Below are 26,542 nucleotides of genomic sequence, written 5' to 3' on the forward strand. Positions count from 1 at the left end.
TCAGGCCTGACCCTCCCCCCACACCTCCAGCAGGGGTAGATTTTACTTTTTGTCCAGGAGGGGAGGGGGGTCAGCTGGCAGGATGATCCGAAACCTGATGCACTGCAGGGCCCCCCTCAGGGGGGCTACGGTGAGATCTCAGCTGAGTCCCTAACACTTTCTCTTGTTGCAGAGCTTTCACAAGTTCACGGCTGTGTGGGGATCTGCAGAGCATTGCAGCTTTCTGAGTGCTGCTGAGCGAGACGGCAGAATGGGCAGAGCATTGCGACGGCTTGTTTTCAGCTTTTGCATAGTGTGTTTGGTCCTGGATGTCTGTGCAGAGCATTGCTCTTTGTAGGGGGGACTTGGAGGAGTTCTGGTCCTGGGCCCCGTAAACAATCGGTGTATGGTGCTCGCCTAGTGCCATATACGTGCCGCAATCCTCATGCTGTATGGGGGCGAATGATCGTTTATACGGAGCGCGTGTTGTCGGCAACATGCCCCCTGTGTACACGGTAGATACGCCACCGCCCAAATCAGCATTTGAGTGTCTGTCAGCCGGGTATGAATATTTGTGCAAATGTTCTCCCAGCCCTATCATCGGCCGGTGCACAAGGCGGAAGGGGCAGAAGTCCCGCTCTGAGCGCTCTGCCCCATCCATCAGATCAGCTCGAATGTCCGAGCACTTGGAGTACGGATCGCGTATACTTTCCACTGATCCGTACGCCAGACGCTCGGACGACCGAGCAGATCCAATGAAAGCCGGAGGATAAGAGCCCCTTTGTTTTTTTTTAGTTACCCTTTAAGGCCTCATGCACACGACCATATCTGTATTGCGGTCTGCAAACCATGGATCTGCAAAATACGGATACCTTCTGTGTGCGGTCCGCATTTTTCTCACTTCCATTACTACAAATGACTATTCTGCTTTCACATCCGCGTGTCCGTTCCGTAATTACAGAACGTGTCCTATTTTGCGGACAAGAAGAGTCATTTCTAGCAATGGGAGTGAGAAAACCGCCTTCTACCCGCTAGGAGGGTGTCTGTATTTTACGGATCTCGTGGTGTGATGACCTCAATACCGACAAGAATAGGACCTGTTCTATAATTTGCGGAACGGCCACTCGGGTGACAACCCGTAGAAATGAATGGGTCCGTGTGCAATCCTCAAAAAATGCAGACCAGACACTGATTGCAAAATACAGTTGTGTGAATAAGGCCTAAAGGCGTTGTCCGATTTTCTCGGAAGGAAGCGGACAATAGATTGTTACCGGACAGATCCCGCACCGCTGCTCTGGTTACCCAGCTAGAGCAGTGACATCAGGTCGAGAACATGTAACTGCTGCAGACATGGCCTCTTCAGTGCACTGCTGAGGCCAATGATTGGCTGCAGTGGTCACGTTATCGACGTCACCACTGCAGTCGGGTAGATAGAGCCCAGCAGGTAAGTAACCATCTATTCTTTATTGCAGGTAGAGATCCGGTTTCCTCACGACACTGGATAACCCCTTTAGGCCTATTGCACACGACCGTATGGCTTTTTCAGTGTTTTGCGATCCGTTTTTCACGGATCCGTTGTTCCGTTTTTTGTTTCCGTTGTGTTTCCGTTTCTGTTCTGTTTTTCCGTTCCGTTTTTCCGTATGGCATATACAGTATACAGTAATTACATAGATAAAATTGGGCTGGGCATAACATTTTCAATAGATGGTTCAGCAAAGAACGGAAACGGAAGACATACGGATGCATTTCCGTATGTGTTCCGTTTTTTTGCGGACCCATTGACTTGAATGGAGCCACGGACTGTGATTTGCGGGCAATAATAGGACATGTTCTATGTTAAAACGGAACGGAAAAACGGAAATACGGAAACGGAATGCATACGGAGTACATTCCGTTTTTTTTGCGGAACCATTGAAATGAATGGTTCCGTATACGGAACACAAAAAACGGCCAGTAAACGGGGAAAAAAAACGGCCGTGTGCATGAGGCCTTAAGGAGTGGGAAATCTAGACAATTGAGAATTAGGGCTCATGCACACAGTCGTCCGGCCGTGTCCGTATTGCGGCCCGCAAACTGCAGGTCCACAATACACGGGGCTCGGCCGTTTATGCACCGCATCACGGATACAGACCCATTCACTTGAGTTCTTCTGTGGGGTTTCTGTCCGTGCTTCTGCACCGCAAAAGGATTGAATTTGTTCTATTTTTTTTTTTTTTGTGGTGCGAATGGATCACGGACCCATTCAAGTTGAGTGCAAACCGCACGGATGTTGCCCGTGCATTGGGGACCGCGATTTGCCTTGTGCATGAGCCCTTAGGCAAGTAGATGACAGATGAAGGATCGGTAAAGCCTCATTCACACGACCGTGTCCGTGCTCAAATCCGTTAGAAGGTGGTCAGTGATGAATCCGTGAAGCTGTCCGTGTTTGGTCCGTGTGTCCCTTTTTTTTCTTTTTCAAAGTATCTCTTCCTAATGATCCGTGAAACACAGATGTAACACGGATGGCATCCGTGTTGCTTCCGTGGCTTTCACAAACCCATAGACTATAATGGACGTGATGGATCCGTGAACACGGACAAAATAGGGCATGCGTGGTAAAAAAAACGATGCGTGAATACACATTAAAATGAATGGCGACGTGTGCTGTCTATGGAGAACATTGACGTGTGAATGAGGCTTCAGAGAGAATGGCAGAGATTTTATAAAGTCTCCAAATATGCTCAAAAAAAACCTTAATAAACACAAGGGGGGTCATTTACTATCCAGAAACACGGCTATATTAGGCGTATTTCTGGTGCAAAGGTTATTTTCCTCGCTCACGCCAGGTCTAAAAAAAGTGGGTGGGGATGGGCCCGCATAGTCTAAATGTAAGACGGCAAGGAAGCTGGCGTAGATTAGACTGGAGCTGGATGCGCCAAAGTTATGTAGAGGCCGGTGCCTCTTCATAACTTTGGCAGATCCTCCGCCAGATCCAGGTGTCTAAAACGCTGGTCTTAATAAATGACCCCCAAACTTTATTTTTATATGAACCAATCAGAATGCTTCTTTTATTTTCAAAGGGGCCTTTGAAAAGTGAAAGCTGTAATCTGATTGGTTCCTATGGATAACTGCCCTACTTTTCCTTTGCGCCAGTCTTGATAAATCCGCCCGGATGTTTCCTTGGTTTCTCTATGCTAAGCCTGATCTGGTGGTGCCTCAAAATGGCTGCTTGTTGCATTATAGCTGCCAGTATCGGTCAGATAAAACTATTAGATCTCCACTAGGTAATTCCTTACTGGGAACAGACTTGCCTTTGTCAATCGGGGATGCGAGGTATTACAACTTACGGAAAATTTCCAGTATGGAACGATGATCTGAGTATTTGTGACTAATCTGCCCTCTCTCCAATCTCTAGATCTCCTTCCATACCTTCCGCAAGTTCCATGCTGCCCCTCCGCTCCCCCGCCAACCAGTCCCTGACCTCCGGAAGACTCTCGCCCGCTACCTGCTCTCCCTCCAGCCTCTTATTAGTGAGGATGAGCTGGAGAGCACCCGGGAACTGGTGGAGGAGTTCCTACGTCCTAGAGGACAAGGAGAAGAGCTGGAGAGGCAACTACATAAGAGAGCGGAGCGGACTGATAACTGGGTGAGACCATAGGAGCTTACAGTCTAGGCTTGTATGAGACCAATATGTTGATTACAACCTCACACCCAATGGATATGCATCTAAAATGGTTGATCTTACATGTTGTCACCTTGGTGTAAGGCGTTGTACGCTATGTGCTAGATGTTTCCAAGGAGCCCTAGACATAAGCCGGTCATAGACATTAGATGAATGTTGGCCAGTTGTCAGGTGGACCATTTATACAGCGGGTTGGGAATCTTTGACCATTGGTCACGAGTATCAGTTGTTCTGGGCTTGAAGGTCAACGACTAATGATCGGTCACAAAACGGAATGGCTTTTCTATGGGAGGGGAATGTCGAAGACATCTACTGCGCCATTGGCCATCTTCATTAGCAAACCAGGGGCGTAGCTATAGGGGGTGCAGAGGTAGCAGTGGCGACCGGGCCTAGGAGTTTGAGGGGGTGCAAAGACCCTTGTGCCACATTAGAAGACACCAGTGTTATAGAAAGTGCATATTGGGAGGGCTCTGTCATAGATTTCGCACTGGGGTCCATAATCTTCAAGTTACACCTCTGACTGGAGAGGTGGGGTTGGTTTCAATTTTTGTCTCGGGCAGCAGGAGCTCTATGTGCTCCCCTGCCCCTTGCAACAAAGCGCTGAGGGAAGGGGGGCCCCAAGATGAATTCTTGCCTTTAGCTACGCCCCTGCAGCCAACCGTGTTCTTTTACGTTATTGGTGCTCTACGTAAAGTTCTGGTTCCAAATGTCAGACCTTCCTCTAATGTCTATGGCCAGCTTCACCCTAATCTCTCTTCATCCACCCATTTACTGACCTCTCTCTGCCCTTTGTAGCTCACAGACTGGAGACAAGAGTGTGTATACCTAGAGAATCACCTACCACTCCCTGTACATTCCAGCCCGGCTGTCATTCTCCCTCAGCGGGAATACAAGGACTGGAGAGGACAGCTGAGGTATCTATCTAATCACTACATCGTTCATCTCATGTTCACCTGACTCTAATGGTGGCCATACACATTAGGTTGATGGTTGAGCAGCCAATGAACTAATGATGGTCCAGTGAATGATCGTTCCACTAAGGCGACCGTACATATTTGAGTCCACATTGGACATTACAATTGTTCAAACTGGTCAAAAATGTCTAAAGAAACCTGGCGAGGGGAGGAACGATCGTTCTGAGAATGTTCTTTCATGGAGAGATTGTTGATGGCCAAAATTTTTAACATGGCCGACTTCTTTCCTGATCGTCTGTCATTGGTCAGCTAAAACAATTGGTCTTTGTTAGATTTTACATGGCAAATTATCTTTTTGTTGAAATCGCCTGTTATGATCAACCAATGTGTATGGCCACCTTAAGTTCTCTGAGCTTCATGTTATGTTATGTCCACGGTTTCTCTACTTCTGATGGGTGGCCAACATTAGGGTCTCGTATAGCTTTGGGGAAATGCTGGTTGAGACGTCATAATCTCCTCAGTTTAGATATAGTCTATTGTCTAGGGTTACATTGTGTGGTTTGTGTGTCCATGTAGACTTAGTCAACATGTTAAAGTGGCTCGAGGTGGTCCAGTAGTCTATGGCAATGGTGTAACCCAACGCTGTGGGTGTGCGCCAGGTCTGGTATAACGCACCTTGATGTGTCGTGGTGGAGCGATGTATGATGACATCTGTCTAAAGGTCTTGTCTGGGAGATGTTCTTTCTTAGGCCGAATGCACACGGCCGTGTTCCACAGCCGAGAGCGGTCCGTGGTATGCCGGCCTGGATTCCTGCTGACAGCAGGAGCGCACGGCGTCATTGGTTGCTATGATGCTGTGCGCTTCAGGCTGCCGCTGCACTACAGTAATGATCTATACGAGTGTATTACTGTAGTGCAGCGGCGGCATGAAGCACACAGCGTCATAGCAACCAATGACGCCGTGCGCTCACGGCATACCACGGACCGCTCACGGCCGCAGAACATGGCCGTGTGCATTCGGCCTTAGTTCCCCCTCTTTGAAAGTCAGTCAGCTGGTGCTCCGAGACACAACTGGGTGCTTATTAGAAGGTTATGCCGACCACTAATGTACTGTATATCTACTGGTTTTCAGATTTGCATCAAAACTAATTTGCGGCGTCCTGGATTTTAAAGCCAAACTCGAGAGGTGAGTTTGGTTTTCCATCTTTTCATAGCCCCATGTACCACATGATACCTCCACATTCAGAACACACTAGAGTCATATATTTAGCACCAAAAACTAGATCCAATTTTTGTCTTTAAAGGGGTTCTCCGGGAATTAAGAAAATGAAAATGCATAAATATTACTTTATTATAAATATATTACCAAATACCTTTCATTAGTTAGAATAGCTCGTTTTGTCCAGGGAGCAATGATTGGGGAAATAAAATGGCCGCCATCCTACTAGTCCACACAAAACCTGTCCTAATCACACAGCAGGACAAGTTACTTTACAACACTGAGGTAAAGAGCTGCCCCGTCCTCCTCTCTGCTCTGCTCGTCAGGGACTATGATCCTAAATACAGCTGATAAGATCTTCAACTGAATCTCTGTAGGAATGGAGTTCATGAGGAGACATGAAGTACAGCTGGATGGACAGGACGGGCTGTGGTAATGGAGACTGCATACAAGAGCTGCTGCTTATCTACACCCCCACCTCCTTTCTGTACTTCATGTCTCCTAATGAGCTCCATTCCTTCAGAGATTCATCTGAAAATCATAATAGGCCTAGTTCACACGAACGTGTGTGATCCGGATGCGGACCCATTCACTTCAATGGGTCCGCAAATCCAGAATTGCGGAACGGCCGCACGGAACGGGACCCCTTGGAAGCACTACGGAGTGCTTCCGTGGGGTTGCGTCCCGTACTTCTGTTCCGCAAAAAGATAGAACAGGTCCTATCTTTTTGCGGAACGGGCGGATCGCGGACCCATTAAAGTGAATGGGTCCGCGATCCGATGCGGCTGACCTACGGCCGGCGATCGTGCATTGCGGCCCGCAGCACGGGCACGGCTTTAAATTGTATTCAGGATCATAATCCCTGACAAGTAAGAGAGGACGATGGCGCAGCTCTTCAACTTGTCCTCCTGTGTAATTAGGGCAGGTTTTGTGTGGACTAGTAGGATTTTATTTCTCCTGATAATTGCTCCCCTGACAAAATGAGCCATTATAACTAATGAAAGGTGTTTGGTAATTTATTCATAATGAAGTAATATTTAAAGGGAATCTGTCGCCTATTTTGAGCCTATAATACTGTTAACATAGCAATGTGCAATAAAGTACCTTCATTCCTGCATGTGTCCTCTTTCTTTTATTTAACTTTTCATTCAGATGAAAAAGCGATTTTTCTGATATGCTAATTAAGTCTCAAGGTGCCCAGAGGGGCGTTATTACTCTGCTCTAGTGCCCAGTAACGCCCCCTGCAGTGCCCAGCCCGCCTTTCTTCCAAGCCCAGCTCGCCTCCTAAGAAATAAATGTCCTCCCACATCCTTACCGAACGGCGGCGCCCCCTCCACTACGTCATTTAATTTATTCACTGCACCCTCCTTGCTTCCTCCTCTCTTGGCCTCCGAAATCCCGCGCAGGCGCAGTATCGCTGAGTGCCTGCGCCTGTACGATACTCCTGCTCTCAGAGGGCAACAGCGCTCTGATTACGTCACTGGGCTCGGTACATGCCGAATCAGAGCGCTTTTGCCTCTGAGAGCAGGAGTATCGTACAGGCGCAGGCACTCAGCGATACTGCGCCTGCGCGGGATTTCGGAGGCCAAGAGAGGAGGAAGCGAGGACGGTGCAGTGAATAAATTAAATGACGTAGTGGAGGGGGCGGCGCCATTCGGTAAGGATGTGGGAGGACATTTATTTCTTAGGAGGCGTGCTGGGCTTGGAAGAAAGGCGGGCTGGGCACTGCAGGGGGGCGTTACTGGGCACTAGAGCAGAGTAATAACGCCCCTCTGGGCACCTTGAGACTTAATTAGCATATCAGAAAAATCGCTTTTTCATCTGAATGAAAAGTTGAATAACAGAAAGAGGACACATGCAGGAATGAAGGTACTTTATTGCACATTGCTATGTTAACAGTATTATAGGCTCAAAATAGGTGACAGATTCCCTCTAAATATTTTCATTTTCTTAATTCCCGAAGAACCCCTTTAAATATCTGACTCGCATATAAGAGAGGTGTGAATAAACCCCAATGTGATGCTCCGCCATTGATTGACATCGACTCTAATACTCCATTGTTATGTACTTTCATGAGCTTCTTTTTTATGTAGTTTTCACATTGTTCTGGTTAGTCTATAGTGATGTCTGGAAACTGTCGTCATGCAGGAATAGGCTAAGTGGACATTATGTCTGTGCACTTTGACTACTGCCAAAGGCTTCCAGCATAGACCTCAACCTTTCCATAGGCCACCATTCCCCAGATGGTATGCATCAACACACTACTTTTTCAGCACAGAAGACCGTTTTCTATAAAAGAACGCCACCTATCGCACTTACTCTGCTTGTACATAATATGATCCCCACGCAAGTACACCACTAACATGACATGACATGGTAACCAGGTTAAAGGGCATCTGTCAGCAGATTTCTACCTATGACATGTTGGAGCACACACTGGTATATTAAAGGGCATCTGTCAGCAGTTCTGTACCTATGACACTGGCTGACCTGTTACATGTGCACTTGGCAGCTGAAGACATCTGTGTTGGTCCCATGTTCATATGTGCCCGCATTGCTGAGAAAAATGATGTTTTAATATATGCAAATGAGCCCCTAGGAGCAATGGGGGCGTTACCATTACACCTAGAGGCTCGGCTCTCTTTGTAACTGCCGCACTCCCTGCACTTTGTTTGACAGATCCAGGTGTGATGATGTTTCCCTGCCTGGTCCTGTCAATCAAAGTGCAGAGGGCACAGCAGTTGCAGAGAGAGCAGAGCCTCTAGGTGTAATGGTAACGCCCCCGTTGCTCCTAGAGGCTCATTTGCATATATTAAAACATAATTTTTCTCAGCAATGCGGACACATATGAACATGGAACCAACACAGATGTCTTCAGCTGCCAAGTGCAGATGTAACAGGTCAGCCAGTGTCATAGGTACAGAACTGCTGACAGATGCCCTTTAATATACCAGTGTGTGCTCTTTCTTTTATTTTCTCTTCCTGCTTTCCGTTCACAGCCCTGGTGGTCTGGAGGAGTTCTGGAGAGGCCAAAGGCTGTGCCCAGATCAATATTACAAGTTCTTTGGATCCTGCAGGGAACCCGGAACCAAGAGGGATCGAGTACTCCTCCATCCTCGGAGAACATCTCATCGTGTGACCGTCTGCAAGAACTACCAGGTGACTCCAGTGCTGGGTGATGGCGGTCATCTTGCTCCTTGTCTAGGGCTGGATCAGATGTGTTAGTGGCTTACAGTATATCAATGCTGGACACGTGGACATACATCGAATGTGGCTGACACATGTAACACCTCCAGAAAAGCCATTGACACCCGTGGGGGAATATCACCATGTGTCATTGAGACAGGTCAGGAGATAAGATGAAGAAGCTTTGGTTCTTGGTATAGAACCTCTCATCTTGTGGTTGGAAATTTCCAACCTCAAATGTCGAGCACAGGATGTTCTTTGGAAGAGCTGAACGTATTCATGGAAATAATTTGCTTTGTTGGAGATATCAAGTTATGGAGATCACTTTACAAGCGCTGAGAGGAAAGCTGTACCAAGCAATGTGGTTGATTCATTGTGAGGATTGATGGTGATCTCCACTTATAGACTCAGATTTCCACAAGTTACTAGAGGACTAAAGATAGATTCCCCCCCCCCCCAAGTCTTCATACATTTCTTCTATTTTAGTCTAAAAGGAAGCCTATCACCAGAAAGCTCATAAACACTACCTTGTAGGGCTAGCTTAGCTAGATGTAAGGATTCCTTCCACTAGGGGGTCCGTTGCTTCATTCTGGAGAAAAAGTACTTTTAATCCATGTGCATAAGTTAAGTGCACTGAGGGCGGAACCAAGTCACTCTGTGCACCCTTGCTCCTCCTGCTTCCTCTGCCAGCTCCTCCCTTTTCTTCTTGATTGATAGAACCAGGCAAGATGACTATGCAGGAACCTGTCCCTGCCAGTCAAGAAGAAGAGGGAGCAGGAAGAGCAATGGTGCACATAGTAGCTTGGGCCCGCCCTCGGTGCACTTAGTCTAGAAGTCCTTTTTCTCCAGAATGAAGTGAAGGATCACTAGGTGTGATTACATTCATCTGAGCTAATCCTATAAGGCATTGTGCCTGGTGAACGTCCTGCTGACAGCCTCCACTGTGCTCCATCCATCTCCTCTGCTTATCGACCAAGTCTCTTCTGTCTTCACCACTCTTGGTTCCGGTCTTCTGAGATGCCACTCTCCCTGTCGTGTGTCCTTTCTGCATGTCACTTTGTTGCTTCCGATCTCTCGGGGGTTTAGTTCTAGTTTTTCCACTTTCAGTTCTCCTAATGTCTTTGAAATTCCAGCCGGCCAACGCTTGAAAGCTAATATTTAGCAACGCTGAGACAGCGGGATGCTCGGGGTGGGGGAAGGGGGATTCGGATTTGTGGAACAAGAGTGGCTTGGCTTGTCGTCTCCAATTTTCTTAAAAGCAAATATAGTAGATGGCGGCTCAACCCTACACAACTAGTGGGCCTAGGTGCTCTTGTGCCAGGACTGCCCCACAGTCCTTTAAGGAAATTGATCAGGTAAGTATATAAGGTGGAACAGGCACTCTATCACCCGGAAATATTTCTTCGCAGCTCCGGGTGATAGAGTGCCTGTTCCACCTTATATACTTACCTGATCAATTTTCTTAAAAGGTTTTCAATTGTCTTCTCTAATTTTTGACAAATTCAACCTTATTGAAGAACTGCAGTTCCCTTATAAAATTGTGGAAATGCGGATCCCTATGGCGCCGTTTCAGTCTCAGTTGGCCCCCAGGCACAATGACGCCATCATGGTCACCTGTGCTTTGTATGTGTCTCTCCGCAGTTTTTTGAGCTGGACGTGTACAACAGCGATGGCTCACCGCTGACCGAGGATCAGATCCACCAGCAGATGCTTTTCCTTCGTGCGCACTCCAAAAAGACGGACAAGGAGCCTGTTGGTGTGCTCACCACTGACCACAGGAACAGCTGGGGGCGAGCGTACAGCAGCCTCATTCGAGGTGAGTTTACCTGGATTAGGAAGATGTCCCTTTTAATTAAAGGAGTTGCCCACAGGACACGGGTGTCTAATCGGCAGGTACAAGTGTTGGGCTGTCTGACGGCAGTCCCATAGAGTTGACTGGAGTAGCAGCAGCACACATGCATAACTGATTGTCAGGGGGCCACAGCAATCAGACGCCAATTGGACATTGGTCATTTACTAACTGATACGTATATCTGTCGCAGATTGCGGCGCAAAGGTTATCTGCGCTGCTATCTGAGACTTTTCCCTGCTCACGCCAGGTCTAAAAGAGGGGGCATGAGTGGGAAGGGGGCAGGCCGGCCCATCGCATTTATCATAAAATGTTCTAAAGGAAGCTGGCTTACATTAAGACCGGTGGTGGATGCGGCGAAGTTATGTCGAGGCCGGCGCCTCTACATAACTTTGGCGATCCAGCGCAGGGGTTATTAAGGGTCCATTCACATGTCCGTAGTGTATTGCGGATCCGCAAAACGCCCGGCCAGCACTCCCATAGAACTGCCTATTCTTGTCCGCAATTGCGGACAAGAATAGAACATGTTCTATTTTTTTTCGGGAGCCGCGGACCGGAAGTTCGGGGCCGCGCTCCAGAAATGCGGATAGCACACTGTGTGCTGTCCGCATCTCTTCCAGCCCCATAGAGAATGAATAGGTCAGGATTCGTTCCACTTCTACGGACGTCTAAAACGCTGGTCTTAATAAACGACCCCCATAGTGTTTGTAACGGGACAAGCCCTTTAACTGAGCAATGCTTTAGAAGGAGACACATTGACAACGCTGCATCTCCATCCTCATCCTCCAGACCGCCTGAACCGGGAGTCCGTGCGCAGCATCCAGCAAAGCCTCTTTACCGTGTGCCTGGATGCTACAGCGCTGAAGTTCTCCGAGGAGCTGTACAGCAGCCGTACTGCCGCCCAGATGCTGCACGGAGGAGGGAGTCACGCCAACAGCGGCAATCGCTGGTTTGACAAGACCTTGCAGGTACATAATGTGTATAAGCTTTATACTTTGCTCCAAGGCAAAACAGATCCATGTTGTGATGTCTAATGCAGGATTGGAGGGGGCGGAGCATGACACAGGGGTCCTCATTGTGGTGCACGAATGATGCAGTGAATCACTTTTGCCTGTGGTTTTATCATTTCCCAATGACAAAAAAAAAAAAAAAAATCCCGATCCTTCCTTAAAGAGGTTGTCCAGGATTTGTTTTCTTGTATCCCTTTGCAACCTAGTGGTACTTGTGTAAAGCCTATCTGCATCTCCATGGCTCCTGGGCTGTCTCCACTGGACTTCCTGTCCCTGCCTGTCCACTTCCTGCATGGAAGGGGTCACATGCACAGCTTCAGCCAATGAGTGCCCTCAGTGGTGACTCAGCAGTGATGTGCCGCTTGGGGACAGGTCACCGCTTAGACCAGTCATTGGCCCCATCAATGTGGAGGCTGCCAGGCAGGAACTGGAAGTCCAGTGAAGAAAGCGCGGGAGCCAAGACAGTGAAGGAAGTGGAGAGGAGCAGGTGAGTATAGATCTCTCCCCAGGTACCACTGAGGTGGAGGAATAAAAAAAAAGTGGACAACCCCCTTTAAGCAGTTGCAGCTGTATAGTACATGTGTCCTGATATGTTACAAGTAGCCTGCATCTTTTGGGTCTTTGCTTCCCTCTTGATAAATGTACATTTGCTCTCACCGTGCCTGAGTGGGCGGGCTCTTCCTGGTGTGATGTCAGAGCTGTGTGCCCTGAGCCAATCAGCTGTCTTCCCCTCAGACACAGAGAGAAATCCTGCAGCTGCATCCCCCTCCTCTCCCTCCTCCCTGTCTCCTATTTACTGTTTTACACTAGATGGATTTTTTGGGAGGTCAGAGGAGGTTTTTGAGGGAAAGGGAATCTTCCAGATGTGCGAAGGTGAGGAGCATGCACAATCTAGTTCTGCAGGGATGAATTTTAACTCCAGTATCATTGTCTAACTCTGGGTTATACTGATACATATAGCATTGAGTAACTCAGAGTATCACCCCTGCAGTTTGTGGTGGGAGAAGATGGCAACTGTGGACTGATTTACGATCAAGCGACAGCGGATGCCTCTGCGGTGCTGACCATGCTGCGCCATGTTCTCGACTACTGGTGAGTGCGGGGCATAAACGGGGGGGGGGGGGGGGGGGGTTAAAGATGATTTCAACCACTTTTATTGCTCGTTTTTCTTTGGCTTATGTAACTTTTTGCAATACTTTTCTTATGTTGCAGTGATCCTGAGTTACGTTGTATCTTGTTTTTGTGTGTAAATTTGCATTGAGAATTCTGCTGGTTTCCTGCTACCAGAGAGCAGTGCATTGTGGGAGCTCAGGTGACAATCGGACAGGCATACCTATGTCATCTGGCGAGTATCATGCATGAGGGCTTTTCTAATTAATGGGACTCAAACACGATACCAGCACCTGTACCACCCTGGAGAGCCTTAAAGGGATTGGCGAGACCGCCACCAATCAGATACTGACCTATCCTGAGGATAAAGAAATAGACAGCCTCTTAAAGGGGTTGGTCACTTCTTCTTTTTTTTTTGTCAAACCACCCTTCCCTGTGAAGACCTGCAAAGGGAAGCGTACTTACCTGCCCCCCGCTGCTGGGTCCCGGCCCCTTCACTCCCCCAGCTGCCTGTGTCAGTTTCCTCACTGTTAAGGCCTCTTTCACACTTGCGTTGTCCGGATCCGTCGTGTACTCCATTTGCCGGGGGTGCCCGCCGGATCCGTAACAACGCAAGTGAACTGAAAGCATTTGAAGACGGATCCGTCTTCAAAATGCGTTCAGTGTTACTATGGCAGCCAGGACGCTACTAAAGTCCTGGTTGCCATAGTAGTAGTGGGGAGCAGTATACGCAGTATACTTACCGTCCGTGCGGCTCCCGGGGCGCTCCAGAATGACGTCACTCTGGAGCGCCCCGGGAGCCGCACGGACGGTAAGTATACTGCTCCCCCGCTCCCCACTACACTTTACCATGGCAAACAGGACTTTAGAGTCCTGGCAGCCATGGTAACCATTCAGTCCTGGCAGCCATGGTAACCTTAAGCTAAACGTCGTTTCGGCGCATTACCGGATCCGACGTTTAGCTTAAGGCCGGATCCGGATTAATGCCTTTCAATGGGCATTAATTCCGGATCCGGCCTTGCGGCAAGTGTTCAGGATTTTTGGCCGGAGCAAAAAGCGCAGCATGCTGCGGTATTTTCTCTGGCCAAAAAACGTTCCGGTCCGGAAGACATCCTGATGCATCCTGAACGGATTTCTCTCCATTCAGAATGCATTAGGATAAAACTGATTAGAATTCTTCCGGCATAGAGCCCCGACGACGGAACTCTATGCCGGAAGAAAAGAACGTAAGTGTGAAAGAGCCCTAACATCTGTTTTGGCACCGCTGCAGCGGAAACCTGCTCCTCTTTGCATCACATGACAAATTACCTTGATGAAAATTTAAAAGCCAGAGGAGCGTGCTTTCTACACCCGTGCAGCGTGCCACACAAAAACGTGCACAAGGAGTAGGGCCCCCCATAAACCTTTCCCAGTCCCTACGGGCCAGAAGGCTCCTGCAAGAGACCGAGACAAAACAGGCAACCCCCAGCCAAAGCCGGGGGTACGCCCAGGCAACCCTCGGCCAAAGCTGAGGATACGCCAAGTCTTTGCTCCGGCTTCCATCTAGGCTGCCACCCAAGGTGTCGGCACGGAGCTTCAACAACTAGGCTGGACTCTGGAGGGAGAGCCCAAGGGGTTTTGCAGGGGGGTGCGGAACCAAGATGGCCACATATACCCTCCCCCTAGACCTCTAGGGGGGTAACCCGTAAGGGCGCTGCAACCCAAGAAATCCTTGTGACCGACAAACGTGGGAAGTGAACACACAGTAAACAAAAAAGTTAAATAAATAGTGAATGTGTTCCTTACGCCAGGCCTGACTGCCGGGCAAAGAATAGAGGTGTGTGCGCTCAAAATGTGAGAAAGTAAAGTGCATGCATATGTGCCATCACTCAGTGGGCTCCCACCCCCAGTGGGTTCAGGCACCCCTGGGGCACTTCTGCACCTCAGGCTTTCAAACATCTCAGCCCCTGGCTTAGATCCAGCAGAGCCCTTGGTCACCTAGCATAGGGCACTAATGTCCCAAGCCGTACACCCTAGGGATGCTGTGTGGTTCTCCGCCTTACATTCTAGGGGCCCGGGTTCTACCTCCAGAAATGATAAGAACAGATACTATACTTGATCTTGGGCAAAAGGCCGAGAAGTGATTAACATGACGAAAAGGGAGCAGGACACCACTATGGCCATCGATTGGCTGCAGCGGTGTCAAAGTAGTTGTTGACAGGTGGCCACCCGAGACAGGAAGCCAAGGTCAGGGAGAGAAGGAGCCCGGACCCAGCGGCGGGGAGCAAATAAGTATGCTTCCCTTTGTAGCTCTGCCCAGGAGAGAGGGTTTCCCAACCTCCCCAAAAGTGGCCATCCCCTTTAAGGGGTTGTCTACTTTTTTTTTATTTTTATATTGATTGCATATCCTCAGGATAGGTCATCAGTATCTGATTGGCGGAGGTCCAACTTGTGGCACCCCCAGCAATCAGGTGCTTCAGTGAATGGTAACCAGCTCCGTCCACTACAGCATGGATGGAGCTGTGTCGTTTCGGTGCCTATTTCCAGTGCTGCTTTGGAACTGCTGATCAACGGATAGGCCGTGAGTATAAAAAGAGTGGACGACCCCTTTAAGTTGAGGTAGTCTTAATGTTAACTGCTGTCTGTCTCCAAGGGGCAACCAGCAGATCTGATTGTGAATGGAGACAACATGAAATCACTCACAATTGGCACAAAAACAGTTAAAAAAAACAACAAACTATTATTTGTGAAGTTGTCCTAATTTTGGGAACACTATCTCCTTATGGTGAGCGCCTTAAACGGCGTGAGGAGTCTTATAGGTTGAACATTGACTTACAGGATAGCTGCCTTACATCTGGCAGCATCAGAGGTGGAGCTTGTTAAGAGCTCATTTGCATACCCTCTTCCCAGAATTCCAGAGGAGCATGTATAGCCTATAAGACTCTTCATTCTGTTTAGGCGCTCTCCATAAGGAGAGATGGTATCCCCCCAAAATCCTGACTTGGGCCTCTGGCCTAGTCAAGCTACTACTCTCTACTGTGCACTGATGAGGGGCAATCACCCCGAAACAGCTGTGTGCAGATGAGATGCTGGCTTAGTTATTATCTAAGTCATGTCTCAAGGCCTGTTTAAAGGGTCGAGCATTGACTTATAGGATAGCTACCTTGCATCTTGCAGCATCAGAGGCAGAGCTTCCTATGAGCTCATTTGCATCCCTTCTTCTACAAAATGTCCTACAAATTGGTCGTAACTAATCCTCTGGTCATGAAGTGGTTATAAGGATGCTGCATATTCAGATCACATATTGTAATATACCGTTGGCCCTTCCTTATACCAGCTCTGAGGGCCCCAGTCTGCTGCCGCCCCGCACTCCTCTCACCAGGGTTCCTCCGCCAAGAAAGCTCTACTTCAACTTCCCTCCGGAGATCAAGCAGCACATCGAACAAGCCAAGCAGAACCTGGACATGTGAGTTGGGGGAGGCCCGTGGCTCACAGTGGGGTGGTGTTCTCGTCTGGGCTTTTTCCCCCCCGTGAACATCTCTTCTCCGTTTCTGTTCTCCTTCAGATTGGTGAATGATCTTGACATCTGCTGTTTTTCCTTTCCTGACTTTGGAAAGAAATTTCCACAGCAGTACAACATGAGACCGGGCGCCTTCCTGCAGACCTGCCTGCAGCTGGCGTACTACAGGTACGTGCGGCGCTCGAGAAGATCTACCCCGCCCCCACGAATGTCACTGACTTTTGCCTGTTTGCGCAGGTTACACGGCTCACTGTGTGCCACCAGCGAGGTCGTCTCACTCCGCGTGTTTCATCGGGGGCGGTCGGACGTCGTGCGCTGCTCGTCCCCCGAGGCCCTGGAATTTGTTCAAGCTGCAGATGATCCAAACAAATCGGTAGGTTTTGGGTGGTGGCCACGTCATGTGATGCATCCACCGATCCTTATGGGAGTAGCTATGTGATCTACGTGACTTTTAAAGGGCATCTGTCAGCAGTTTTGTACCTATGACACTGGCTGACCTGTTACATGTGCACTTGGCAGCTGAAGGCATCTGTGTTGGTCCCATGGTCATATGTGTCCGCATTGCTGAGAAAAATGATGTTTTTTTATATGCAAATGAGCCTCTAGGAGCAACGGGGGCGTTACCATTACACCTAGAGGCTCAGCTCTCTCTGCAACTGCCGCACTTCCTGCACTTTGACAGCGCCAGGCAGGGTAAACATGATCACGGCTAGCTCTGCCAATCAAAGTGCAGAGGGGGCGGCAGTTGCAGAGAGAGCTGAGCCTCTAGGTGTAACGGTAACGCCCCCATTGCTCCTAGAGGCTCATTTGCATATATGAAAACCTAATTTCTCTCAGCAGTGCGGGCACAAATGAACATGGGACCAACACAGACGTCTTCAGCTGCCAAGTGCACATGTAACAGGTCAGCCAGTGTCATGGGTACAAAACTGCTGACAGATGCCCTTGAACCCCTTCCCACCCACTGCATATACATTTACAGGCTTAATAACCGGTACCTGTGGTAGAAACTGGTTAATTTACATGCTGGGTTGGATGGCGCTGTAAACTACTACGCACAACGGGATCAGGATCCCCAGAGATCTGGTACAGTCTGTGGCGGAATCTGGCAGCAGCTGTTCTGTAATCCTGCAGCGCCACCGCAGGAGAAACAAAGCATTGCACAGTTAACATTGAAATCAATGGACTGTCCATGTAGTGCATGGAATTGCCGGGTCCTCCAGAGTGAGAGATCCTCTTCGTAGCTGTTAGCCCCTCCCGTTATAGATGAGGGTCCTTTTTTAAATTCAGCCGTCTAATCCCACCCTGATTGACGCCTGCTCATGCAGCTAAGGCGGTTGTTACAGTGTGTCAGTGCAGGCAGTCCCAGGAGTGAAACACACATCTTCCTCCTCTCCTGGACTACAGACTGATTACTCTTACCTCCGCTGATTGCAATAGACTCTGCTGTGCAAGCAAGACTAATTTGAGAAGGATTTGAAGACTGCTTTGATTCATTGACAGCAAGCAGAGGTTTACGCTCCTTTTTATCAGTATTTTCTGTCTTTGCATAGGCAGAAGAGAAGTTTTCCCTCCTGGTAAGAGCTGTATCAAGTCACCAAGCAGCCACAGAGCAGGTGAGGTTTCCCCGCTATCGTCGCGTCCATCGTATCAGTGATTGTGTCCGCCGCCTTCCGTTTTCTTATTTTTCAAATTTTTTTACGAATCCCATTAGACGGGGCCTTGAAAAATCGTCTTCTTCTTCACTTGGTTATACCAGCGACCAGCCAGTAGGTGGAGCCAGTCTATTTCTTGTGTCAGATGTGACGGCATGGACCTTTCACACTAATAACGCCAATCACAAGTGCGGGCGACCAAATTCCAAGGATATCAGGAAATCGCTTGAATAGCGGTTCCCTAATATGTTATTGGGATCTTCTCGGCGGCTGTGAGACCGATTTTGGTCAGGGTATATTTAAGTTGTTGAACTCCAGAGAGGAGCAGATGGCGTTGGTGAAGTCTGTCATCTCAGACCGCCACTGATTTCTAGAAAGAAGGGGCTCAATACAGCGATCATACTCCTTTCGCACTGCGCGGAGATGATCTAAAGAAGTTTGATCTCTTTAAAAAGCCTGTTCATTGGAGGTGTCAACGTTGATCTGAGATCACAGATTTCCAGAATGAAAGGGCTGTGTAGCCGTCATACCCCTTTGGCGCTGCTCGGAGATGTCTGTTACTGCGAATCTCTAAACAGTGCCAAATGTCTCTGATCTCTCCGTTTTATTTCTGTCGTCAGATCTCCGACTTCATAGACTCAGGTGAGAAGAGGACATTGGGAATTGATCTCCACCACTCATTTCCGTAACGAAGAGGCCTTGATCTGGAAATCGGACGCCTTTGGCACTGTGCGGAGATCTCTGTTCCTGATAATCTCTCGGTTGCAGTACCAAAGGGGTCTGATCTCTCTGTAGAAGGAATCCGAGGGTCTGAGATCGTAGACTTTTCAGAAAGAAAGTGATCTATAGAGAGATCGTACCCCATTGGTTTCTGTTGCTGAAAATCTCCGAGCAGTGTCAAAGGGGTATCCTGTCTTTTCAGTCGCTGGTGGTCTAGGATCACACACTTCACCAATGTCGTCTCTATCTATAGCTGGAGTTCCCCTTTAAGCAAAGTCTATGGTCGAGTTTCCTGATTGTGCCCGGACCTGGAATGGACTGTGACATGTCATGGGATCTATTTCCTGTTCACGTGACCTTAGCATGTATTTGTGTTCCTGTGTTTTCTGCGTGATTTCAGCCATGTGACCCCCCTAGTGGATGCGTCCACAATAGCATGGGTATGTAGATGGGCATGTTATATGATTGCAGTGCAGTGATATATATATATATATATATACCTATGTATCATGCGTGATACCTGGAGTAAGACCTTAACCCTTTCTTGCATCCTTCTTAGGCTACTTTCACATCTTCGGCTCCGCAATCCGGCCACCAGTTCCGGCAGAGAATGTTGGGAATTGGCCGGACACAAACCGGTTTCTGTCTGCCCGGATTGTGGCCGGATCCCCACTGGACCCCGGGGCCGGCGGGCGTACCGGTTGGATCTGGAGAATCCATGCCGCAGATGTGAAACTAGCCTAAATAGTTAGTTGTTTTTTTTTATTGCTCCAAGGCATCCAAATTTAAAAAAATACAACTTTTCAAATAATTCTGGTTAAAAATGTCCTGCCGTCGGTGTACACAGCTTCTATGCAGGTCTATGTGTTGCTATGGTTACAGACTACTAAGAAATGTTGTGTAGTCTGAACCTACAGCCAAGGAGCTGCGTACACAGAATGGTTGGATATTTTTAATAAAGGCTATTTGCAATACAATAAAATGCATGGAAACGTCCACATACCCTTTAAAGGGGCACTCCGGGCAAAACGGATTCTTCACGGTGTAATGCCTATTGCAGGGCCTGAGGGGGATGATGTTTCATGACAAGGAATGAGCTGCTGACAGACACCTGACTGATCACCTGTGGGTGCTGCATGTCCAATCCATCTTTCCCCCCGATATCTACCATTGAGTGCAGTGGGCGCAATAGCCGCAGGGTTTCTGCTATTTTAAATAGCAGAGACCCGCTGCACATGTATGCGATCAGCCATAAGGCTGATCGCATCAATTTTCCTTTTCAGATGCCGTGGTCAAATGTAAGCATCGGAGCAGTCCAGAAGCGGAAGACGCGCGCTTCCGCTCCAGTAACAGCGTTCCCCGGCTGAGATCGGGGAACCTGTTACTCTTGTAGACCGAAGCCTCAAGCAGGTTTCCATCTATTTGGGCTGTTTCACACGAGCGGATCCCGTGCTGGTAATCCGCAGTGTGAATGAGAGCCAAGCCCCGCTCCGGACAGCAGAGACACGGAGCATTAACATGATTGATATCGCTCCGTGCCTTTCTGTGATCTTTTTGCTACAAAATCACGGTGACACCTTTATCTCACTGCGATTTTGTAGTAAAAAGATCACGGAGCGATATCAATCATGTTACTGCTCCGTGTCTCTGCTGTCCGGAGCGCGGCTTGGCTGTCATTCACGCTGCGGATTACCAGCACTGCATCCGCTCCTGTGAAAGAGCCCTTAGAGGAATATACCAATACAGGCCACTAGGTGGCAGCACTGTATTGTTATATTGAAAATTAAGTGTTCAATGATGGCTCTATAACCATCATTGAACACAATGGGCGGCAGTCTAATAAATGCCAGTTATAGTCACCCGGGTGTCTTAAAACAGTAAAAAAAAAAAAAAAAAAAAAAAAATTTTTACAAATATAAAAGTTCAAATCTCCCCCCTTTCCTTAAAATAAAAATAACCAATAAAAAAAATAAACATCATGGTCATCGCCGTGTGCAAAAATGCCCATACATTTAAAATATAACAATATTAATGGCGTTACGGGGGGAAAAAAAAAATTAAAACTGGCAATTTGCCATTTTTTCTCACTTCAACTCCCCAATATTTTTTTTATAAAAAGTAATCAAAAAGTCGCACACCCTTCCAATTGGTATCACTGAAAAGTACAAATCACCCCGCAAAAAAATGAACCCTCGCACAGCCCCGTACACATAACTACAAAAAAGTTTTAGGGGTCAGATAATGATAATAAAAAAAAAAATTCTCAAAGGTTTTAATTTTTTCAGTATTAAAACGCAAGAAAAATGGTATCATTGTAACCGTACTGACCTGGAGAATGAAGATAACAGGTCAATTTTACCGCATAGTGTACGGTGTAAAAAAAATAAAAAAAAATAAAAACCTTTGTCAGAATTGCGTTTTTTTTCTTCCCAATTTTACCCCATTTTTTATTTTTTTTCCACTTCCCACTACCTGGTATGCAGCCGTAAATGGCGCCATTAGAAAGTACAACTTGTCTGAAAAAATAAGTCCTCATAAGGCTATGTGAAAACGGAAAAATAAAAAAAGTTGGGACTATGGGAAGGCGGGGAGTGAAAAACGAAAAGGCAAAAATGGAAAATCTCAGGGTCCTCTAAGGGTTCAGCCTGCTTTCCTCTAATGTGTATAGGCACTTTAAGGGTCCATTCACACGTCCGCAACCGTTCCGCAATTTTGCGGAACCATTCATTTTCAGTGGGGCCGGAATGTGCTGTCCGCATTTGCGGATCCGCATTTCCGTTCCCCAAAAAAATAGAACATCTCCTATTTTTGTCCGCAATTGCGGACAAGAAAAGGCATTTTCTATGAGAGTGATGGCAATGTGCGGCCCGCAAAATGCGGAACGCACATTGCCGGTGTCCGTGTTTTGCAGATCCGCAAAACACATACGGACATGTGAATTGACCCTAAGGCCTCGTGCACATGACCGTATTTACGGAACAGCACTATCCTTGTCCATAATGCGGACAATAATAGGACATGTTTTATTTTTTTGCAGAACGGATGCACACGGAGTAACTTCCGTTAATTTTTTATTTTTTTTGCGGACCCATTGAATTGAATGGTTCCTCATACAGTCTGCAAAAAAAAAAACTGAACGGGGACGGAAAGAAAATACGTTTGTGTGCATGAGGCGTAAGAGTCCTCGCGTCAGACCCCAGTTCCTCAGGCCCTGCTCTAGTTTTGCCGAGAGCGTGTTCCTTTAATTTATATTCTCACCCTCCTGTTTAATCTTAACCCCTTCAGGACCAGGGCAGTTTTGGAAATTACATTTTTGATCTTTCCTCCTCACCTTCCAAGGGCCAGTTTTTTTTTTAATCGTCGCCATGGCCATATGAGGGCTTGTTTTTTTTTGCGGCGGGATGAGTTGTGCTTCCTAATGGCACCATGCAATGTTCCATATAATGTATTGCGAAACTTTAAAAAAAATCCTCAAAAAATAAAAAAACAGAAACCACACAGTTCCTAAGTGGTTGTTTGGGTTTCATTTTTCTGGCATTCACTATGCGTTAAGAATTGCGGTACATGAGAGCCTTGTTTTGTTCGGATTTATTGATATCTTTTTGGAGAATATGAAACTTTTTTAAATTTATTTATATATTTATTTTTTGAGTCGAAGGGATCAAAATAAACAATTCTGGCATTGGTATTTTTTATTTTAGTAGATATGGCGATGTCACATTTTAAATTTTATTATTTTAATATGAAAAGTGGGAATAGGGGATTTGAATTTTTCCAGTTGATTTTTTTTTAAATTTTTTTTATTTTTTTTTAAGTCCTTTTAGGGGACTTGAACCTGCGATTGTACTATTCACAGCAATACTTTAATATTGCTATGAATAATGACTTCACCAGTTTTCTATTACTTAATAGAAAGTCCCTGGTTGCCATTACAACCACTCTGCACCCCATGATTGTCGCAGCCGGGGGTCCATTCGGAGGACAGATGGAGCCCCCTCCTTTTTTGTCTAACTGTTCCGATGCCACAGTCTCTATAGACCATGACATCTGAGGGGTTAAATGGGCGGGATCTGAGTTATCTCTGATCCGGGCCGCAGTGGCGCGAGCCTGCTCCATACGCTCTTTGGGCATACGGCTATGTCTGAGTGCGCAATGTAGTTAAGGGTCCGTTCGCATGACCGTTTTTCTGGGTCCACAGGTGCGGACCCATTCAATTCAATGGGGCTGCAAAAGATATGGACAGCACACCGTGTGCTTGTCTGCATCCGTACTTCCGTTTCGTGGCCCCAGAAAAAAAAATACAGCATGTCCTATTCTTGTCCGCAATTGCGGACAATAGGCATTTCTATCCTAGGGCTGGCTGTGTGTGTTCCGCAAAATGTGGAACGCACAAGGCCGTAATCAGTGTTTTGCGGCTCCGCAATTTGCAGACCGCAAATGCATATGGTCATGTGAAAAGGGATTGTCAAAGTTAAAGGGGTTGCCTGACATTTCCATATTGATGGTCTATCCTTAGGATTGGTGGGGGTCCGACACCAAGCACCCCCTCCCCCCATCAGCTGTTTGAAGAGGCCGCCATGCAGTACATTGCATACTGGTTGTGCATGGTATTACAGCTCAGGCGCCACTCACTTGAATGGGACTGTGCTGCGCTTAGACCATGTGGTCGATGTACAATAAGTCACTAGCCTGGTCCGGGGGGGACCGGGAGTCAAACCCCCAGGTCTCTCGGACAAACCTTATAAAAATGAATTGTAAAAGGCAGGGAAGGTCTCAAAATAATAAAAATAAGCAATACTCGCCATTCCGAACTTCCTCCGTTCCAGCGTTGCCACTCTGATCCTCCCCAGCCATGACATTACATATACCGCATGTGATCACTGGTCTGGGCGGTATACGGCGCGAGAATGCTGAGGCCACTGATTGGCTGCAGCAGTCACATGCAGTATACAGGCACGTCACAACTGCAGTCAGAATAACCAAGCCTGGCGGGCAGGATTGGAGCCGAGCAGTTTCGGAACGGTAATTATTAGTTTCTTAAATGTCTTGCTTTTTGCCATTTACAATTCATTTACAACCCCTTTAATAATCACTCGTATAGCAGAGCCCGTGTGAAACTACTACTCTCAGCATGGCCTGAGGACGGAGGCTGCTTCCCAAAATGTATTCTGACCATTTTCCCGGAATGTACTCCACCTTGGAAAATGCAGAATTAATTTGCACATCGTCCTATTAAGGTCGCGGTCTGAGGTAAGCAATTATTACTATAATATTGATAGAGGAGACGAGCCGACCATAGAAATCAATGGCTTCCTGATGACCTTGCACATTACAGGCGGAAGAACTGAGAACATTGTGTCCTCACCTCTGCTGCATAAAGGGTTTGTATAATGTCATAAAAAAACTGGGTGTTTTTCTCAGAAACAGCGACCCTCTCGACTACAGGCTGCCTCCGGTATTGCAGTTCGGCCCCGTTTAGAGGACTGGTGCTGATCTGCGATACCAGCCACAGCCCATATACGAAGGCCGCTGTTTCCATCCCCGGTATTTTCTACTCTCGTACAACCTTTTAACTTTAACTCTGGTCAAGACTAGCCATTGAATTGCAATCTGCTTTCTTAGGTGTTACAAGGACAGTCTGTAGATGGCGCCATCCTGGCCCTGAAGATGCTGTGTATTACTTCCGGGATGGCCCTCCCGTCTCTGTTCATGGATACATCCTATGCGGTGTCTTCCCACTGGAAGCTCTTCACTGGTCAGGTCTGTGAATGGATATTCTAGAAAAGTGTTTCTAAGCAGAGTATCCCATAGCCCATAATTCTTTAGGGCTCCATTTTCTGTTACACTGCTCCAAATCTCCTGCATAGATAAAGTCAAAGGTAAAGGCTAGGTCCACCTTCACAGCCAATATTTTCATTGTCCTAATGCATTTAGAACGAAACCTGATGAATTTTGCAAACATTTCCTGTTCTTTGTTTTCTGCAAACCTGTGGGTCTCCATGGTAACAGACAACAAACAAACCCTGCGTAGTCTGATCCTGCAGTCCTATTCTTTTCCATCTGCACCCTACTTCTTCCTAATCCACCGCATACGTTTTGAAAAAGATGGAATCGACTGTGTCTGCGTGATCAGGCTACACAGTATCATTGTGAAAGCAGTTTTACTAGTATGGAATACGGCTGTAAAGTGCCCAGGGGTGGGCTTTAGTTTCCAAAGTGCCCAAGAACGCCCCCCCCCCCCATCCCCATGTTGTGTACCCCCTCTAAGCTGAAAAGGTTTCTTCTCCACTCATATGCAGCCCTTTCCCACTGCTTTCTCCTCCTGTAAGATGATGCATGACATCCTTCCCCCTCTCCCCCAACGTCAGGGAGATATCTCAGCAAATTTCAAGCGGGTGCCATGGGCATATACAGAACAATTCTCGGGGGCATTTGACCAATAGAGGGAATGTTCTGCGCCAGAAGAGCAGTACACTGCACCTGTGGCATCTCCCTGACGTTGGGGGAGAGGGGGAGGATGTCATGCACAGTTTACAGGATACTGATGGGGAAGACCAGGATCCAACAATATGGATTTTTTTCATGTTTGATCCTAATCTCCTTCAGAGATAAGTAGTTTCAGAGGCTTCTGGTGGCCGCTTATCCATCTGCAGGGTGACTGTGAGAAGAGGTCGCCATCATGTTTAATCATATGTTTTGGACAATACAGTACAAATGGCTTCTATCTGATGAAGAAGGGTCATTGAATCTGTCTTCACAATACCCTCCCCGTACAGACCTAATACTTCTAGCAGCTGAGGGTTTGCTACAATTGTATCCAGTGTGGAAAATCCCATATCACAAATCTCTTCCCTGCCCCAATATTTGGTGTCCAGGCTGGATAGAGCTATAGCAAGCCCTCAACGGTGAGATGTATTAGGTGAGAGCAGGTTTTTCCATTCATTGACAGCCAGCAGAGATCTTAGCAATGGTGACCCATTGAAACACAACATATATTAGAAAGCTGCAGAACTCATTCATTATATAATGCTGATCTCTGTCTTTCTGACTCTCGCAGGTGTCCTCTCCTGTGGACTGTGTGATGTGTTATGGGCCCCTGGTTCCTGACGGGTACAGTGTCTGCTTTGCCCCCTCTCAGGACAGCATCACAGTGTGCGTATCTGCATTTGACTGCTGTCAGGAGACCGACGCGCAGAGACTGTCGGACAGTCTGCAAGAAGCCCTGAGAGACGTACACTCTTTAATCCTGACGTGTCGGCCGGGGGACGAGTAGTCCGCTCCATTCATCATCAGCCCCCGAAAACTGCTGCATATTTATTATGACAATGTAAGAATATTACGAGGGGTCCTTGATGATATGGGACCCGAAAACGAACCGGTAACCAAGATATGTAAACAATGCGGCCTCGCTGACGTGTCACCAGTCATGTGACCTCATTATATACCCCTCTGCATATGCTTTACATGCAACCTCTGTCAATGAAGTGCAGGGAGTGGAGGCAAAAACGGGGTATATATTAGTCCTGGAAACCCCATTGTGTCCGGCTGTGATTAAGCAATTCGACAGAATCCATGTAACCTGGTGTCACAAGGATCTACCCCGTTATAGCTTTCTCATCCTTCTACCCCATCATAGCTGTTGCACCCATCTACCCCGTTATACCTGTTAAACCTATCTAACCCGTCATAGCTGTTACATCCATCTACCCCGTTATAGCTGTCACATCAGTCTACCCCGTT

General features: G+C 47.5%; 1 protein-coding gene across 1 annotated transcript; it reads left to right on the top strand.

The window, feature by feature from the left end:
- LOC120977495 (carnitine O-acetyltransferase-like) lies at window positions 1-26,322 on the top strand. The gene is made up of 14 exons (XM_040405475.1): window positions 1-130; window positions 3,374-3,604; window positions 4,436-4,554; window positions 5,687-5,740; window positions 8,773-8,932; window positions 10,601-10,775; window positions 11,598-11,776; window positions 12,810-12,910; window positions 16,245-16,373; window positions 16,473-16,595; window positions 16,665-16,800; window positions 17,981-18,043; window positions 24,425-24,562; window positions 25,860-26,322. Exons 1-14 carry the CDS (start codon window positions 83-85, stop codon window positions 26,073-26,075), a joined length of 1,872 nt encoding a protein of 623 aa, XP_040261409.1. The 5' UTR covers window positions 1-82; the 3' UTR covers window positions 26,076-26,322.
- Window positions 26,323-26,542: the final 220 nt, after the last annotated feature.

Source organism: Bufo bufo, chromosome 8 (assembly GCF_905171765.1).
Source record: "Bufo bufo chromosome 8, aBufBuf1.1, whole genome shotgun sequence".
In the NCBI taxonomy this organism is placed as follows: domain Eukaryota; kingdom Metazoa; phylum Chordata; class Amphibia; order Anura; family Bufonidae; genus Bufo; species Bufo bufo.

Excerpts from the sequence above, each read along its gene's own strand:
- LOC120977495 (XM_040405475.1), top strand. The coding sequence starts at position 83 with ATGATCCGAAACCTGATGCACTGCAGGGCCCCCCTCAGGGGGGCTACG. Across the intron at positions 3,605-4,435 it reads CGGAGCGGACTGATAACTGG|CTCACAGACTGGAGACAAGA; the intron begins GTGAGACCATAG and ends TGCCCTTTGTAG. Across the intron at positions 8,933-10,600 it reads CCGTCTGCAAGAACTACCAG|TTTTTTGAGCTGGACGTGTA; the intron begins GTGACTCCAGTG and ends GTCTCTCCGCAG.